This window comes from Aulonocara stuartgranti, assembly GCF_965226115.1.
Source record: "Aulonocara stuartgranti genome assembly, chromosome: 7".
Taxonomy (NCBI): Eukaryota; Metazoa; Chordata; class Actinopteri; order Cichliformes; family Cichlidae; genus Aulonocara; species Aulonocara stuartgranti.
Genome location: NC_138945.1, coordinates 54688683 through 54706204, shown reverse-complemented (window position 1 = coordinate 54706204; position 17522 = coordinate 54688683). Strand labels below are relative to the sequence as shown.

General features: G+C 39.8%; 1 protein-coding gene across 1 annotated transcript; it reads left to right on the top strand.

Annotated features, from left to right (window-relative positions):
* The first annotated feature begins 2845 nt into the window (after nt 1-2845).
* LOC309710254 (transcription factor 12-like) lies at nt 2846-16501 on the top strand. The gene is made up of 13 exons (XM_082539551.1): nt 2846-3054; nt 5299-5398; nt 7127-7269; nt 7364-7487; nt 7584-7654; nt 7972-8068; nt 8166-8239; nt 9860-10036; nt 10807-10924; nt 11032-11185; nt 14037-14266; nt 15146-15317; nt 15444-16501. Exons 1-12 carry the CDS (start codon nt 2986-2988, stop codon nt 15286-15288), a joined length of 1500 nt encoding a protein of 499 aa, XP_082395677.1. The 5' UTR covers nt 2846-2985; the 3' UTR covers nt 15289-15317; nt 15444-16501.
* Nucleotides 16502-17522: the final 1021 nt, after the last annotated feature.

Genomic DNA, 17522 nt, shown 5'->3' with positions numbered 1-17522 from the left:
CCTGCTTTGACGTCACTTACACAACCTTTCCCAGGCCAGGCTGTTATTACAGATTTTATTCAGTGTTTTTTCCCTTCATTTTCTTGGCATCCTGTGGAAGAGCGGATGGGAAATTCTGATGTCATCAACCTTGGCACAGCGGGACAGAGGAGCATGCAGACCCTCAGGGTGCCACTATTGGTGCCCATGTGTTTGTGCCCCGTAGATGGTGAAATAGATGGTGTGGTGCTGCCCGCCTGTGCTGCACCTGCGTCCCAGCATGCTGATTGATCAGTTTGGTCATGTGGAATGTCACCATCTGCTCCCTAGTCCCACTCACCCCTTCTTGTGTGAATGCCAATCACTGGCAGGAAGATAGTTATTTAAGCCATGTCAAATCAAGCGCATGGCGAAGAGCAATATGCCAACAACACTTGAAATGTGCGTTGCAGGCATAGTAAGCACAACAGCACATCTTACATAAAAAGACTAACCATAAGAGCTGCAGAAGAGGTCTTTACTTCTGGTTCCCTTTTCAGTTTCGAATTATCTTCTCACATCTATGCAAAATTCAAATTTTGATTACTGAGTTTAGCAATCACGCTGTGCAAGTGTTTCTATGTGTTTGCATGTGTAATTCCTCATTTAATTTTGATCACGACTCCTTATTTGTTTTTCCTCCACCCCCCCTTGGGTTTCTCTTTTTTTCTTCTTTTGTTAGCTTCTTAATGGCCAACAACATATCAGGGGGCCATCAGGAGTGACATTCCTCTTTGTGGAGCGTCATAACCAATGACATTTCAACCGTGGCAAAATAAAGATATGCAAATCGGAGCTCATTAACATTTGCATTACCTGTTTGAATAATCGCACTTCTGACAAGGCAGCAATTAGCTAAGATTGATGCAAAGTTCAGGGTCAGGGGACTGTATATATTTGCTCTTGGATCATTTGCCCAAGATATGTGTGAGTGTTGGTGTGTCAGATAGAAGAGCTGATCTCTGTCAGCGGAAAAGGTCAGTCAGTGGCCACTGGTGTACCTGAATACCTGAATTAAAATAAAAACAAAACAGCAACACACAAATATATATATATATATATTATATATATCTATATATATCTATATATATCTATATATCTATATCTATCTCTCTCTCTCTCTCTCTCTCTCTCTCTCTATACATATATATATATATATATATATATATATATATATATATATATATATATATATATATATATATATATATATATATATATATATATATATATATATGGATGTATTCTATAAATTTAGAATATTTACTCAGCATCTTTTTAATAAAGCACAGTCCTGAAGGTCAAGAAATTGTTGTTTTGATGAAGCCGAAGTGACTGACCTCCTAACCCAATTGAGCAGTCAGGATTAGGCTTTACCTTAAGGAACCTGAGTGCACTGCACAGCTCACCTTCAGAACATAACATGTTTTTCTACTCTCAGCTCTATAGTTTGCAGTTTATTCAGTAGAAAACTGTCATTTAAAAAAAATGCATATTTATAAATTGTAATTAAATGATCCCATAATGGGCAGCCACGGCAGACACCGGGTTAAAAGTTTAAATATAAACACAAATTTCAAGATTCTAGGTCGCTGTTATTTTGGCCACTTTGCTCCCACTGCCCTGCGGTGTTACTGTAAACACTGGGGACGATGACTTCAAGATAAAGGCTTTGCTGCTGTCTCGCTTGGAATTATTTGATTGGATTCTAGTGAGGGCTCTTTGAGCCAAAAAGCTGTGCCAGGACAGTGTGCCACACTGTGCATCACGCCAACCACAGTGTACATAAGATCACAAAACATAGATTTGCTGGTACTATTCAGAACTCATTCGCTTTATTAATCTTTTCCCCCCATGAATTTGTGACTCCCAGATGTTGTGCCTTGAGGTGAGTCTAGGTGTGCACATTACTGCTGAAACTGCATAAAAAACAATTAATTAGACTTAAAATTACTTAGACTTTAAGCGCAGATCAGTGGGTATGCCTGACAACAAAGAGCACAAAACTACAACAAACTACGTCATAGGTGCCTTCACCTAATAATATGCAATTAAAGAACATCTCAGATCACATATAGGCCATTTTCCCCACAGGTGTGGCTTGACATTTTTTGGCTTTACCTTTTGTATGCTTTAAGAACCACCGGTGTAAATATCAGTTGTAGGGCATCAGACAGCGGCTTTGGCCTCAAACAGGATGTCTGACTGTTAATGTTACGCATCACCCAGACAGACTGCAGTATTAATAACCTTTAACCCAGCCGCTGGAGGAGCTTCTCACGCTACACGTGCCTACAAATTAAGACTAGTTTCTATTTATAAATGTGGGTCAGACAAGGGTGTGGTAGGCTGTCCTCTGTTTACTGGAAACCTCTACCTGTCTAACGGGAGATTAGTGCTCTCTGGTCCTGAGGAGGGGATTGCTTCCATGAGTATTTTTCATGCAGGACACAATAACATACAAAGAACAAAAAGTCAAGCATAACCTCAGTGTTGTAGTTTTTTCTTCTTCTTTTCTTTACCTTGCCCAGGTGTTTGCTCGGGTTTAGGTGGGATTTCCCTGATTGTTATTTTTTACTTAAAATAAATTCTGTTCATGTCCAGTCTCCATGACAATCAAAACTGTGGACAGTAAAATTAAAACAAGAGCAGAAAAAGAAAACTATCTCATAGCCATGTTTATTTCACAACCATTTTATTTTAACACTAAAAAAACACAACAACAGGTTGCTCATAATATAGATGTCCACTCGGTAACAGCGTCAACTCCCGGCTACCCCTCGCTGCTGCCTGAAATGGTCCTGCCCTCATTTGCATAAGTTGTCTGCGGGTTGCTGCATGACCAGCAGGGGTAGGTTAGGGGAAGGAGTGCATGTGGACTGTACACACATGAGTGGAGACACGAGCAGAGGAGCTGTGCGTGGACTGTATCGTGAGCCTGGACTCTTGCACTGAACCAACAGAGTTATGTACTGCGCTCACCCCGTCTCTGGCGCAGGGAACAACTCACTGATGCACTGCTACAACATGAAACCAGTGAGTACATATTTATATATGTATATATATTACAGTTATATTTCTGTCATTTCCCCTCCCAAGGTTACGTGGGTGTGTTTGCTGATGATGCATTTGCACTGTCCTCTCAGATGTTTGTTTGCTGTATCTGTGCCCTCATTGATTGAATAACCTTTTCTTTTTAATAGATGAGATTTTAGCAGACTTGCATCAGCAGGAAACCCATTTGCATACACAACTTGTAAAAGTTAAACGTGTTCTCTTTCCTTCTTTTTGTGAGAAACTTAAGAGTTTGTGAGAATTTTCGTTGCTTTATTGAGATCATTAGATGCACCACGGGTTAATCTGTACATGCTTCTCTATGAAGGGCAACAAAGAGATAGAGCTTTACATTTTAAGGGTGTCTGTGCTTCAATAAGCTGTGTGCGTGATCAGAGCTTATTCTTTAACTTCTGCAGTTGCAGGTTAGAAGAGGACGAAGAGTTTCTGTGTTACTCTTACACTTGGTTTGTTTTGTCATAATCAAAAGGAGAGTTATTGACAACTTACACACATCTTCATGCACACAGTGCTAGTAGCATTTATTTACGTATAACTGTAATATCTCAGTGATCTTTCTCTTAAGGTTAACAAGAGAGAAAAATAAAACGACAAGCATCAACTCGTGCTTCCTGTTTGCTGCCAGAGTATCATGTAGTCAAGCCTAGCAGCAGAAAACATCTTGACATGAAGCAGATTGCTGCTATTTCTATTTGATTTAACCCCGCTATGTTAGAGCAGTCCCTCCACCACTGCAGCCATTATCAAAGGCAGCTTTGATCTCTGTGAGACTAACCATATCCAGACATCGTGGATCAGAGAGGCAGAAAATTGGTTGCATGTGGCTGGAGTTGGCCATGGTGGAGCAGAGAGTGGGCCCTGAATAGCAAGTTGAGCTTTTACTCATGCAGCATCGTAATGCTGTGTACTTTTGTTGTTTGCCTGTTTTTGTTTTTATTTCCCCAACTTTATCCTTATTTATAGACTAAAAAAACACAGATTGTAAAGAATAGATTGTAAAGAATATTTATGCAAGATGATTTAAAACAAATGTCAACCTCTTGAGTATTTTAATGTCCTCCTTTTTTTCTTGTGGGGCTTAGCTACTTAAAAAAAAAAGTCCTTTATCATTTGTGATGCCATGATTGATGGTTAATAAATCAATGCTATGCTAAAAGAGGGTGCTATGGTGACGGCTCTTCTCCAGTGGGGGCCAGAGAGGGCGTGCTGGGGCGGGGGTGTGACCATTATTAACGGGTCGCCTGCTATGCTGATGGTAAGGAGGACAATTGGCTTTATCCTCTGCCATATGCTGCCCATGGCGGCTCAGACGGGCCCAGTGTCGACAGGGGCTCCTCTGTTTGGCCTAGCCCACAATCACCATGGGACTCATGCCAGCCAGGGTCATGGCTTGTGTGTGTGTGTGTGTGTGTGTGTGCGTGTGTGTGTGTGTGTGTGTGTGTGTGTGTGTGTGTGTGTGTGTGTGTATGTGAGCCTGTGAGTGTGCACGCACAAGGATACTCAAGAGAGTCTTTAATAGCCTGCTTTACAGAACTTGTCGTCCGGGTAACTGACACCCCATTGATGCTGCGCAGGGAGGTTTATTTTCATTTCCTGGGGCACATCAAAGCAATGGAGAGAGGTGCAGGTGCAGCCCAGAGCTCTTGGTGTGTTTGAGTAAGTGAGCATGTGTTGGTCTGATTTTTTTTTTTTTTTTTGTGCATATGTGCAGTTTGCAGCATCAACACTGGTCAAGAAAGAATTAAAAATATAAAAAAGCTGAAGGTAGCTTTAGTTTAGTCTAAATCTACTAGCCGTTAACAATACTTGGTTTCCAACAGGAGAGGATCATTAGGATCAGACTCTTTTATCTGTTCGGTTTCTCTTTGAGAACAATTCACAAGAAGACCTGGATTTCAATTTTATTCGGGAGGGTGTCCTATCCCAGCCTTCTGAAGCCAGCCGAACCTGATCGTGATTAGGGCTGGGATTTCTCATGGTGAATGGTTCCTAAATCCGGATGAGGAGGTGCATGGATCTGCAGCTTATGGATTAGCGCAATAGCTCTAAGTGTGCATCAGCTCTCTGCTTTGTTTTCATAATACTGTTGCCTCATCTCGCACTCACAGTATTCACGAGTTAGTGTCAGTCAGATTGGTTTTTGCGATACTGAGACAAAGAAATTTATGCTCAGAGTTCATTTTATTCTCTTACTTTTCTTTTCAGGCTTATGGGCAGTCTCCTGGTGCAGACATCGCCACCCAGAACTCATCTTCACATCTGTCGCCCAAGGCCCCCAGCAATGTGTTTGCAAGCATGTTCTTTGGTGAGCTCAAACCCTCTTTACAATTCTGCTGCAGTGCAGTCAGTTTTGATAACAAAATATAGGAAATAAATGCAAATTTAAAAAGTTTATTATTTTATTACATATGCTATCTACTTTCCTATACTTTAGTTGCAAGTTTATAGGTCTATATTTCATATTAAAATATACACGCTCTCTTCACCAGCTGTCTTCTCATAAAAATCTATTTTTACTAAAGTTCTCACTGGTTTTGGAAATATTGTTTTAGCAAATGCCTAAATTGGTGTTCAATAATAACTGGCATTCATTATAACACTAATGGTGTACTCGCCGGAAACCCATTAATATTCACCACAAACAGTCAGTGGGACAAGGAGTAAAGTTGATAGCTGGAATCAAGTTACCGTAACATATTTTCACAACTTACCCAAAAGTCCTATGATTTCACTCCTTTTTCTGTCTCTGTATTAAAGCAAAGTTAAACCAAAAGATCAAAAAAACGTGTCCTCCATTTCTGATTCTCACCGGAGAGAAGCCAGTCTGTGTGAGAAACACAGTTTTAAAGTGTAGCATGAAGAAAATTTTTCTCCAGAGTTGAAATGCTTTAACTCACATGAACACAGACTTGCCTTGATTCACGTCCCCGGTGGTAAATATTGCATCAGTTACTGTCACTCCTTAAAGTTTTGGTTGTTTTGGTGTGAAGAGGTCAGAACAGTCTACAGCCGTGCTAGCCGTGCTATTAAGTTCATTAAACATAATGTTTGCCATGTTCATCATCTCAGGTTAACTCAAACATTAACTCATTAGCCTGCAATACAGCTGAGCCTTATTGGTTTGGACGTTTGGACTCATCATAATTCATTGCGAGGTAGATAGATGGTATATGTGCACCACAGACAGTATAAAAAATAGATATAGATACAGTGACATCACCCACGGCTTTCTGGAGTCGTGTTTTGAAATGTTGAGATCAGCCACCTTGGTTGCAAAAACACATTTTTTAATGTGTGGACGTGATCATGGCTTGTTGATCTTAACTTGTTAGCCATTAAGTGTGTGGTTTCATGCCACAGTTAATGCTGATTTAAAGAATACTTAATTTTTTTAAATTCAATATGACCCAAAAATGAGCGACTAAATCCATAAACTCAGCAGGAGAGTGAAGAAATGAAGACTGGAGGTCATTTTTCTCATAGAATTCTAGACGACCAAAATATTTCGGCAACCACAGCTATCGCCATCTGGTGGCCTTCAGATAAAATACAGGTTTAAGGCGCTTCAGCTGTGTCTTCATTTTTCCTGGAAGCTACGTCCGATTTTCAAACTGTCTATGGAAGCTCAGAACAATTTTTTTTAAAGTCTGTTATTCTGGTGTTTATTGTAGTTGTCAGATATTTTACTTACCCAAAAATCCAGCGGAGAGCGTAAGTTGTATTACATTTTATTGGCAATCCACCCAGTAACTATGATGTCTCAGTCTTGGGGGTAAAAGAATCAAAGAAATGCCTAAAAAGCACCATGAAGATTAGATAAAGTCTGTGTACTTCACTTTATTTAAAGATCCGTTTGTATTCTCAGCTAAGCAAATTCAGCTGAGCATCATCGTGTCACACGTTAATGAGCATTGCTTTAACTGAATCTGGACTTCACTGATTTCATAGAGTGCCACTGTAGAGCTTCACGACCTGTCTGGCTGTTTGAGATGCTGCTCCAGTGCAGGCTATAACATATTATTACTCATTTTAGAGGGGATGGGCAATTCGCCGGACATCTGGAATGCTGTAAATGGGCTGAACCAGCAGGGCTATGAAGGTGCACTGGGAGCAGCCACAACCCACCAAACACAGCCGGGGAGTTACAGCAGCCTGCAACCGGCACACGGTCACCTGGTGAGATTTACCACTGGGACTTTGGGCGTTGATAGCAACAAACTTTCTGACCCCTGTTGTTTTTTTTAACTGCATGTTTTCCCCCACTCTTCAGGACTTCTCTCCACATTCAGTGTTGGCTGTGGACATGAACAGGGCTCTCCCGCCCATGTCCACTTTTCATCGTAGCAATGCAGTCTCGCGCACTCAGTCAGTCAACACCTCAGAGAGCTCTGCAGGTCAGAAAATGGAAATGGATACATGCTTTCCCTAATTTAACTGCTCTTTATCACGTGCTTATCTTGTATAATAAATATTTTCTTTTTTAAATTCAGTCTCAGGGAGCCAAGGAAATGTATCAGGACCATCACAGACAGGCGACACCTTGGGCAAAGCTTTGGCCTCTGTAAGTACCACCACCTCAATCCTATTAGATCTAAGTCCTGAGAGCCCCAGTGGTATAATGCAAAACTCCCCCACTGCCAATGACAGGACACTGCACATTAAAAAGAGCTACTCTCATGCTGCACGACATTTTATTGGTTGCTCACAAGTAAAATGACCAGAATTCACGAGTTAAGTTGAGATTACGAGCCTATGAGGTTGCGGCTGCAGCCGTAAAAACCCATCCAGAAATGACAAGTTGTGCTTTTAAAATGATCCACACCCTGGTCACACTCCTCCTGCTCCCCCTCTCTCCTTTTTGTCGCTGTCTGCTGTTAGATTTACTCCCCTGATCACACGAGCAGCAGTTTCCCCTCCAGCTCATCCACACCGGTGAGGTCTCCGTCTCCGCTGCCCAATTCAGCAGAACCTGCAGGTAAACTGGAGCATAGCACACGTCAGCGAAATATAATTTACATCATCTATGTTCTGTTTCCCTGATGTTTTAAATCCGGTTGTTTTCTTCTTCTCAGGTAGCAACATGTGGCCACGGAGTTCAGTTCAGGCACCAGTCTCACCACATTATGAGTCTTCGCTAATATCGTTGGTAAGGAAGTAATCTGATATCACTGAAACTTTGATTATTTATTGAGTTACGTCTAGACATCACAGAGGTGGCCTTGTGAAATATCTGGTATATTATAAGAAAGATTAAAGTGGGTGTGCACATGTGCCAACTTCAGCTTATTTCATGCCGATATAACAATTCTGATAATGTTGAAACTATTTGGTGCCATTAAAGGTTTGACTTTTGGTGATGTTTCTTTGAGAAACAACTTAAGCCAAAGATTAATAACACAAAATAGCAGGTAATAAACCCCTAATCAAAATTAAAGCACAAGCTTCTTGTACCTCACAGCGGGCCTTATTATTTCCAAGAAAAGGGCATTGAAACGCCCCAAAAGATACCAACAACACAAACAGAGGTCCAGTTCAGTTTCTCCAGTTAGCAGAGGAGAGGCCTAGCAGGTGTCCGTTGGTTCCAGCTGTGCAGGGACACCTGTTGATCCAGGAGAGCACACCCATAATTCTAGTATCGGGCAGATGAGTTATTTAAAAAATTAAAATAAAATCACCCAACTTTGAGTTGTTCTTCAAAAAGACAGAAATTGTCTTTTTAACATTTATAATGTTGTAAACAACATTATAAGGTTTTGGCTTGGTTATAACTTGTGATAACATTTTATAATACAGCCCACGGCTCAGGTGTAATTCCCCTGTAATTAATTAAATCAAATGTAATTTCAGTGTATTTAATTTGAAATTACAATGTAATTATATTTACCTACAAATACTTTAAGGTGGATAACAAGTCAGGTTTTAAAGGAAATAGCGCAATAATTACACTTCAAGTAATTTTAAATAGTGTGTAATTTCCTGGTAATGTTGCAGAAAAACAAACAATATTTTGCCATCTTACATAATAAATATGCAGTATTTATTTGGGCACAGGGCATATGAGGGAGTTAATTAATCTTGCCTTTTTCTTTATTCAGCATTCATTATGTTGATGTGTATGATGGCTGTTCTGTTATTTAATTGTTCTTTTTTTTAATCCAAATGTGATCAAGGACTGTTTTCTGTCTGTAACTTAGAAGAAAAAATACCATCAAAATTTGCAGGATTATGTAAACTTTTGATGACACAATTATAACAATGAACTGTTCTAAATCCCTACTTTATATACCTACTATTAAATAGGTGGATGAAAAGACCATCCATCATGCACATCAGCATAATGACTTTTAAATAAAGATGCAACAAAAAATACAACAAAGATATGAAATGCTAGCTTAATCTGCTCCATAATATGGCACACGCTCTAAAAATTACAGGGTACTTACAATGTAAGATGGGGCAGTGTTGCTTGTTTTCTTACAAAATTACAGTGATGTTATGCACCACTTAAAATTACTTTGCAGTATATTTGAATTAATTACGTTGTTTCCTATAAAAAAAACTTGACTTGTTAGCCCTTTATTCTTGTGTATCTAACTTAATTTTTTGTAATGCATTATAATTATATTGTAATTTCAAATAAAATACATTGAAATGCCATTTAATCACTGAAGGAACTACTACTACTGTCTTGCTGTTTTGGGCAAGAGGGTTTGAAATTTAGAGTCCTTTTTGTAAATTTTGAGGATTGTCCCCCTGGTGTTTTCAGTCTCAGGTGGAGGATCGTCTGGACAGACTGGATGACGTAATCCACGTCCTAAGGAACCATGCCGTTGGCCCCACCGCTGGTCTGCCCAGTGACATCCACGGGTTGCTGAACCAGCCCAACCATGGCCACCCGGGCTCTGCCAGCACCCTGCCGCTCAACTGTCACAGTCCAGCAATGGTTAACAACCCTTACTTTGAAGTATTTAAAGAAGGACAGGGCAGTGTGCATGGAAATTCCCTGTTGTGTGTGTGTGTGTGTGTGTGTGTGTGTATCTGCGCTGGCATTCAATTCCAGGAATTTTTCCACCCACTACGTCTGCATGTTTTCCTAATGTAAAGGTTGCTGTCCTTGAAACTGGAAACTGGGGACAATAGGAGCGCTGTGATGTGCTGTCCTTGTGTGTCCAGTATGTGCAGACTTCTAAATCCACTGTAGGGTGATTGGGGAGGGAGAGGGGGAGGCAGCACGGTGCACTCCCATTCCACCATGTTTCCCTTTGAGCAGACCAGGGGATTTTAGCTCAGCTGGAGTGGAAGTGTATGCAAGGGAAAGGGGTTTTTAGTGTAATCCGCTGCGAGAGGGGGATATTAAATTCTCTCACTTTTATTTTATTTTTTCCAAACGATGTGTCAGTGAATCATTCCTGAAGAGAATTAGGGGTATGTTTAGGGAGTATATAGTAGTTTAAAGGGAAGGATTAAGATTGTCTGAGATTAAATTAATTCTGTAGAGTGAGAGATCCGCACAGGGTTGCTTTGGAAATGAGAGGGCAGATGTTGTTTTGTGGCCGATTTGTCTCTAGCTTGGATACTATATGCCACTGAGTGTCTTAGAAAGATTTATGGAGCCCTGCAGTCACATTTAGAGAATCCCAGTCTACAGAATACTTAACCATTGACTTATGAACACATGAAGAATGGTCTTATGTCATTCTCTGTGTCATAAAGGTTGAAGCTGTCAGTATGAACAACAACCACTCCGCCTTCCAGGGCCGTGCGCAAAATGGTCACCCGTACCCAGCCAGACAGAGGGCCACCCTACAGCCTGTGCAAGGTGGAGGTAGAGGTGAGCTACCCTTCTCCCTCGCAGCTCTTCTCCACCAGACTCGTATATTTCACTTTTTCTCTTTGTGACAAAAAAATGTTGTTTATGTTTTGTGTGATCGCCCACAGGTGGACTTGGGGTTCAGAGTAATCTAGAGCTTAAGATGGAAAGTGGGGAAATGGAAGAGATAATGCACACCAGCCATGGTCACAGTTCAGACAGCCAGAGATCAGATGAGGAGAGCGAACACAAAACACATGGAGAAAACAGTGCAAGAAACAGGTGAACACTCATGCCTTATCGTGTGTGTGTGTGTGTGTGTGTGTGTGTGTGTGTGTGTTTTTTAAAAAAAAAAAAAAAAAAAGGAAACAGCAAAACAAAGAAAGGAAAAAAACTGTGTTCATTTGTTCAAAAAATAAAATTTTGTGTGTAAAGCCGGTGAAAAAACCCTGCCCAATTATGAAGACAAAGCACTTTTAAAAAAAATTGGTTGGAATAGTTAATAGTAATTTAAATTCCATTTTAAAAAATATGTTTTAATTTAATTTTGTAATTTAAAAAAAAGTTACTATATATATATATTTTTTTAAATAAACTACCTTTTAAAAATCTATTACAATAAAAGCCAAACGCAAGAAGAAGAAGAGCTTTCCTGCCGTTTTGTTTCATTTAAAACACTGCCAGACCCCCTGCAGTCAAGAACAGCTGTGTCTGGACCAGCCTATTTAACTTAGCCTCATATTTCTTCTTCGTGTTGCATTAAGTCGCAGTGAATTAAAGAAGGAAGAACAGCTGTCGGGACGTACACATCACAGTTAAGAGTTAACCAAGAAAATCCCCAAACCACAAAGCAGTCTTTGTAAACTGTCTTACAACTGTCCCCTTTAGCTCTGAGTGAACTAAGGTCTGTGTTCAGCTTTGCTGCACTTGCATTATTTATGACGCATGATTATAGATCTTGGGAAACCTTATAAAAAAGAATAAAAAGTATTTGTTATGTGACTGTGGTGATTTTAACTTGTACACCCAACAGTCAAAACCAAAAAGAACTCAATTTAAAATACATAAACCTGAGAGACAAGCGATCACATTTGTTTTGGTCAAAAATGTTTCAAATTAATGATAATTTTTAGCAGTTTTATATTCTGTCAATCCTCTTATCAATTAAAGGACTAACTGTCAGTAAGTGTGCCCGGCGACGACGAAGGATGCTTTTGGTATTACGTGAGTCACAGAAAAATTTATAAGGCCTGCGTCAGAGAAAAATGATAGCGTATGTCTTGAAAATGTCACAGACTGGAGCTCCTGTCCTGGTGTCTCTACGTCCAGAGGTCTTTTCAGGCCAGACCTCTTCAGCTGTGATGTCTTGAGTGCATGTTTTTTTATTTAGATCTGTAATCTAGTTGAGGGATATCAAAGCTGACATATATGGACATCCTCCAGCATTATTCTTTTTTTGTTTGTTTGTTTTCTAAAATATTGAAACCAGATGATAACAAAAAGCAAAGCAAAATAGTTTAAATGTGATTCTAAGAATGGACATATGGGTTCTTTTAAACACACATGTTTAAGGGTTATTCATAAATCTGCGGCTGATTACATTATCTGCTGCCATTGTTCTATGGAAACCCTTTTTTCACTGAACGTTTTAGAGGATTTGAGATGATCCCTGGAGACTGGATCACGTAATCCTGGCACAGCGGCCAGCAGAGGGCAGAAAGACCCGGAATATATTCTGAAAGCAGTCTCGCTCACTTCTAGTGATGGGATTTCCGGCTCTTTTTAGAGATCCGGCTCTTTCGGTTCGGCTCACTAAAAAGAGCCGGCTCTTTCGGCTCCGAACCGGCTCTTCAGGTTGTTTTGTTGCTTTAATTAATTTATTATTAACAATAATATAAAATTATGCACAAAAGGAATTACTAACATAAAAACAAGTGGTTTTATTTATATATGTTTATATATAAATATATGCGGTGGCCCCTAGAGACAAAACACGTACAAACTCCAAAACACATTTCTAGCATGAACTGAACTTCCAAAGCAGAGCTACTAGATCACTTAAATTACACAATTGAAAGCATGTGTGTATTGTTTGTGTATTTATACACAGGCACTCATATATATATTCAAATAATTTAAAAAAAAGTTCATTTACCTGTTATTACCACACACCAAATCCGGTCGTTGGTACTTGCTGGCTTGTGTAGCCACAAGATAACAAAGGCTCAACACTGCGCCCAGCATCCTGGAGCACTTCTGTTGTCTTTTGTACGTATTTTGAGTTTTTATGTGCTTCTGAGTTTTTATATGCTTCTGAGTTTTTACGTGCTTCGGAGTTTGTACGTGTTTTGGAGTTTTTACGTGTTTTGGAGTTTGTACGTGTTTTTACGTGTTTTGGAGTTTGTACATGCTTCAGAGTTCGTACGTGATTTGAAGTTTGTATGTGCTTTGTCTCTAGGGGCCACCGTAAATATACTTTTATTTATTCACTCCACATAAAATGTAATAAATAAATCATATAATACAAAACTCAACTATTCACATTTCAAGTTTTAACTATTTAAATTTTCAGCTTTTTCCTTTCACAAATTTAAAGTGAAAAGAACACAAAACACTGCAAACCATAACACAATTAAATATAAATTATAATATGAAAACTAAAAGAACATGCATATTCTCTGTCATATGGACCTGCATGAATAAACTTTCTCAATCCTTTATCATCTGCAACTGAAAATAGTTGTGGATGATTACTATACCTTTCTAATGTTGTTGTCCCTGCCTCTCTTTCTCTCTCTCTGGCTCTGTTCCTGTGCTACTGAGTGTAACTACCGCCCCTCCCCCCTCTGCCCAGCGTAAAGCACAAGGCTCGCGTGCAGAGTGAAGCGGAAAAAAAGTGCGAGAGAGAGGCTGAGAGAAAGAAAAAAAAAACAAAAACCCACGTGACGGCTCGCGATAAGGAGCCGGCTCGCGTCATTCACGTCAAAGAGCCATTTCGTTCGCGAACGACCCATCACTACTCACTTCGCTTTTCTCTGCTTCTTCTGGAGTGTCGGTTTGAATTAGATGAATCTTCATTTTTAAAAGATTCAGCCACACCTTTACCTGTGGGCTTCCTCTGTTCATGTCGTAGCATCCATGAGGATGAGGACCTGAGTCCGGAGCAGAAGGCTGAGCGCGAGCGTGAGAGGAGAATGGCCAACAACGCCCGCGAACGCCTGCGCGTGCGCGACATCAACGAGGCCTTCAAGGAGCTCGGTCACATGTGTCAACTACACCTGAAGAGTGAGAAGCCGCAGACCAAGCTGCTGGTCCTCCACCAGGCTGTGGCGGTGATCCTCAGCTTGGAACAACAAGTCAGAGGTCAGTGCGTGTTTGCTGCAGGGAGGCAGATGATGATGGCACACCCACGATGAAAACTAGGCTTCAGTCAGTTATCCACAGAAAACTCCTTTAGTCTATTTAGACATATTTTTCCTTTACTGCTTCTGGTTAAAATTGAATGAATTTATATATATATATATATTTGGCCACATGAGGGCAGCACAGTAAGCTGCAAAGACAGCATTATCTGACAGTAAAGATCTGTGAGTGAGAATCTGCAATCAAACAGCCTATTTACACAGTTAGCAGATGGGAAGCAACACTAGCATATATCTTGAGGTGTGCTTGTGTCCTCTTGTTAAAGAGGCCCTGATGCAGCCCCATCGGCCGCTGAAGGGAAAATATGTGGCTGTTTAAATACTAAATGCCATCTCAGTTCGCTTAGTCTGCCTGCTGTGCAAGAAATATCGAGCTTTTATTATTTTTTCCCCCTTTTAGCTGCTTTTTATCACTAAATTATAACTGAATAGGTGACAGCATGAAATAAGCAAAAAATAAAAAAGCTGGGAGATGCTACAAGGCTAAGGGAAGCTCCAGAAAAAAATATTTATTTTTATTTTATTAAACCTTTATTTAATCATTAATCATCCAGCAATAAACTATAAACAGTTCTTATTCTCTGGAGACGATGCTTTCTGTGCTGCATGTTGTAATTTGACCTGTTGCTAATAAGAGAAGCTTCATAGTTAACATGAAAACGTCTGTAAGGATGACTTATAAAGTTTCTAGCTTCTATTATTTTTCTAAAGCAGATTCCCAACATCTGTACCACTGTTGCATAAATACAATAACGAGTATGTACTCCCAGTGTTTCCTATTTTAGTCTTATGCTAACGTGTTATTTGTTGGACTCCACAGAGAGGAATCTGAACCCGAAGGCAGCGTGTCTGCGGAGGAGAGAAGAAGAGAAGGCGTCTGCTGTCATGACGGACCCACAGTCCATGCATCTTGCTTTTCATCCCAATCTGACAGACCCGGCGAACCCCATGGGCCACCTCTGAGCACCTGACCACATCGAGTCTACCATCAAGTATTTACCATCACCTTATATCAGCAATAAACTTTATGAACTAAAGGCTAAAACAATTGGATGTTTCTATTTGAGGGAATAATGTAAAGGACTTCCTCAAATTAATTTCCTGTCTTTGATGTCCAGATGCTGAGGGAAGAGCATCCCAGCTGTTTTGGATGTTTCTCATTTCTTCGGACTTTCAGACCGGGACAGTGAGGTCTTCTCTGATTAGAAAGCGTGATGCAGTTGAACAATCATCTCCTAACTTCCCAAACTGACTCTTAACTTTGTGCCTGAACGTTACTTGTAACAGACAAATGCATTGTACGCTGCAGATGTTTTGTACATATTTTGTATATTTATTGATTATCCTTCTGTTGGACTATATCTGAATGGATGGAAACCAGTAGTAGCAAGGTGTCATCTGCAGTTTTTAATTTTGGCTTAGCCAGGTATGTTTCTGACTGACACTTTTTACAGTGTGTCGATATTTACTGCAAACATTTGTGTTTTCCACCGAGCTCAGATCCACATTCCCACATTTGTGTGTTCAGACAGCAGATTTTACTTGTCCTGAAGTGCGTGTGTGTGTGTCTGTGTGTGCGTGCGCATATTGCTGCAGGGGTTCGACCATTCTGTGAATGAACAGATCTCCAAGAATGTTCTTTAACACGTGGACAACATCCGGCATTTGTAAAGTTGTTTGAATGTTATTTGTGTTCTTGCACTCTTAAAAGATTACACTTACTGAAACACTGGTGGACAGGAGCCCTCTTCTTCTCAGTGTAATCACTGCTCTTCACACGTAGTCAAACAAGATCTTTGCATGTTTGAGTTTTTAATAGAACCTTTCATTTGTTTTCTAAGTTATATAAGTTATCTTTTATACAAATGTTGTGAATTTGATGATGTGTATTTGCTTTTGTCTCCGATTTTACACGAGGTAACACTTTTTTTTCTTTTTTTTTGTGCAGTTTACTAGATGTAGCTACAGTTCAACCTCTGAGCAATACAATGTTACAGGATGATTGATGTCTTGCTTCTCACTCTGCTGAAACGATAATACAAATTTAAAAAAAAATATTAATCCTGAATGATCTGAAATACTCTTATCATAACATGTACAGTATGTGTACAGTTTGAACTAGCCTACAGGCATGTGTCAAAATTATATTGTAGCAATAAATGTCTTTTTCAATGAATTTTACTCCCAGTTCTGTCTTTTTCACTCATCTTTAGTCTAGTCCTTGTAGTTACCATTTTCAGATTTACTATTATTATTATTTTTATTTAACACTGACCTAAGAGTCATTCGAGCATTTAAAAAGCATTTATTCAAGTGATAAACTAGTGTTCTGTCTACACGCGGCATAGCAAGAAACCGACTGTATTTTAGTCACTTTGTTACTGTGAAAAAATCACATATTTTGTTCCCTGTCCTTTCTCGAATTTATGAAAACTACCAAGCAAAATTTGACAGGGATGAAGCTTTTTGCACCAAAGAACTATTTGCTGGTGTATCTTGGCATGGTGTGCTGTGTGTCTTTAAGTAATGCGAGGAAACTGGACAAGTGAAGAAGAATCTGAAAGTCATGCCAGAAATGGTCTCAGTGGAAGGGTGGCTATTAAAAGCAGGAAACAAGGACGGAAAGTCTGCAGCACGCCAAATTACACCAGAACTGGATTTAAAATCAGGCCTCGTAGTGTGATGAATCCAAATTTAAATAATCTTCGGTATGTATGTAGGAGGTCAAGAAACAAGTACAACAGTGAGCGTCTGCGGCCATCTGTGAAACACGGTGGTGGCTCTGTCATGGTTTTGGCTTTCAGCTAGGGATGCTGGGCATCTTTGAATGTCCTTCATGGAAAACTTTTCCTGAAGTCTACTGAAAGGAATAACAAGAAAACTTGTCTAAGAGTTCAGACTGTGTTGAAGAATAAAGGCGGTCATAACAAAACGTGTTGAATTGCACAAACTCAGTTTTTGCTTTGCTTTTTGGTTTTTTGAATAAACTGCTGCACCTACTCCCAATTTTCCAAGTAAATTATAAAGTCACTCAAGACTTTTGCACAGTACTGCATATGCCACGAATTTGCAAATGTTGCCACAAATATAAATTAATACAGTTTTACAAACAATAAGAACTTTAGCCAAATATCAACAAGGCAGCTTCCTTTAAGACCTCTTTGAAATCAAATCTGGATTTTGTGTGAGTTGCCAGG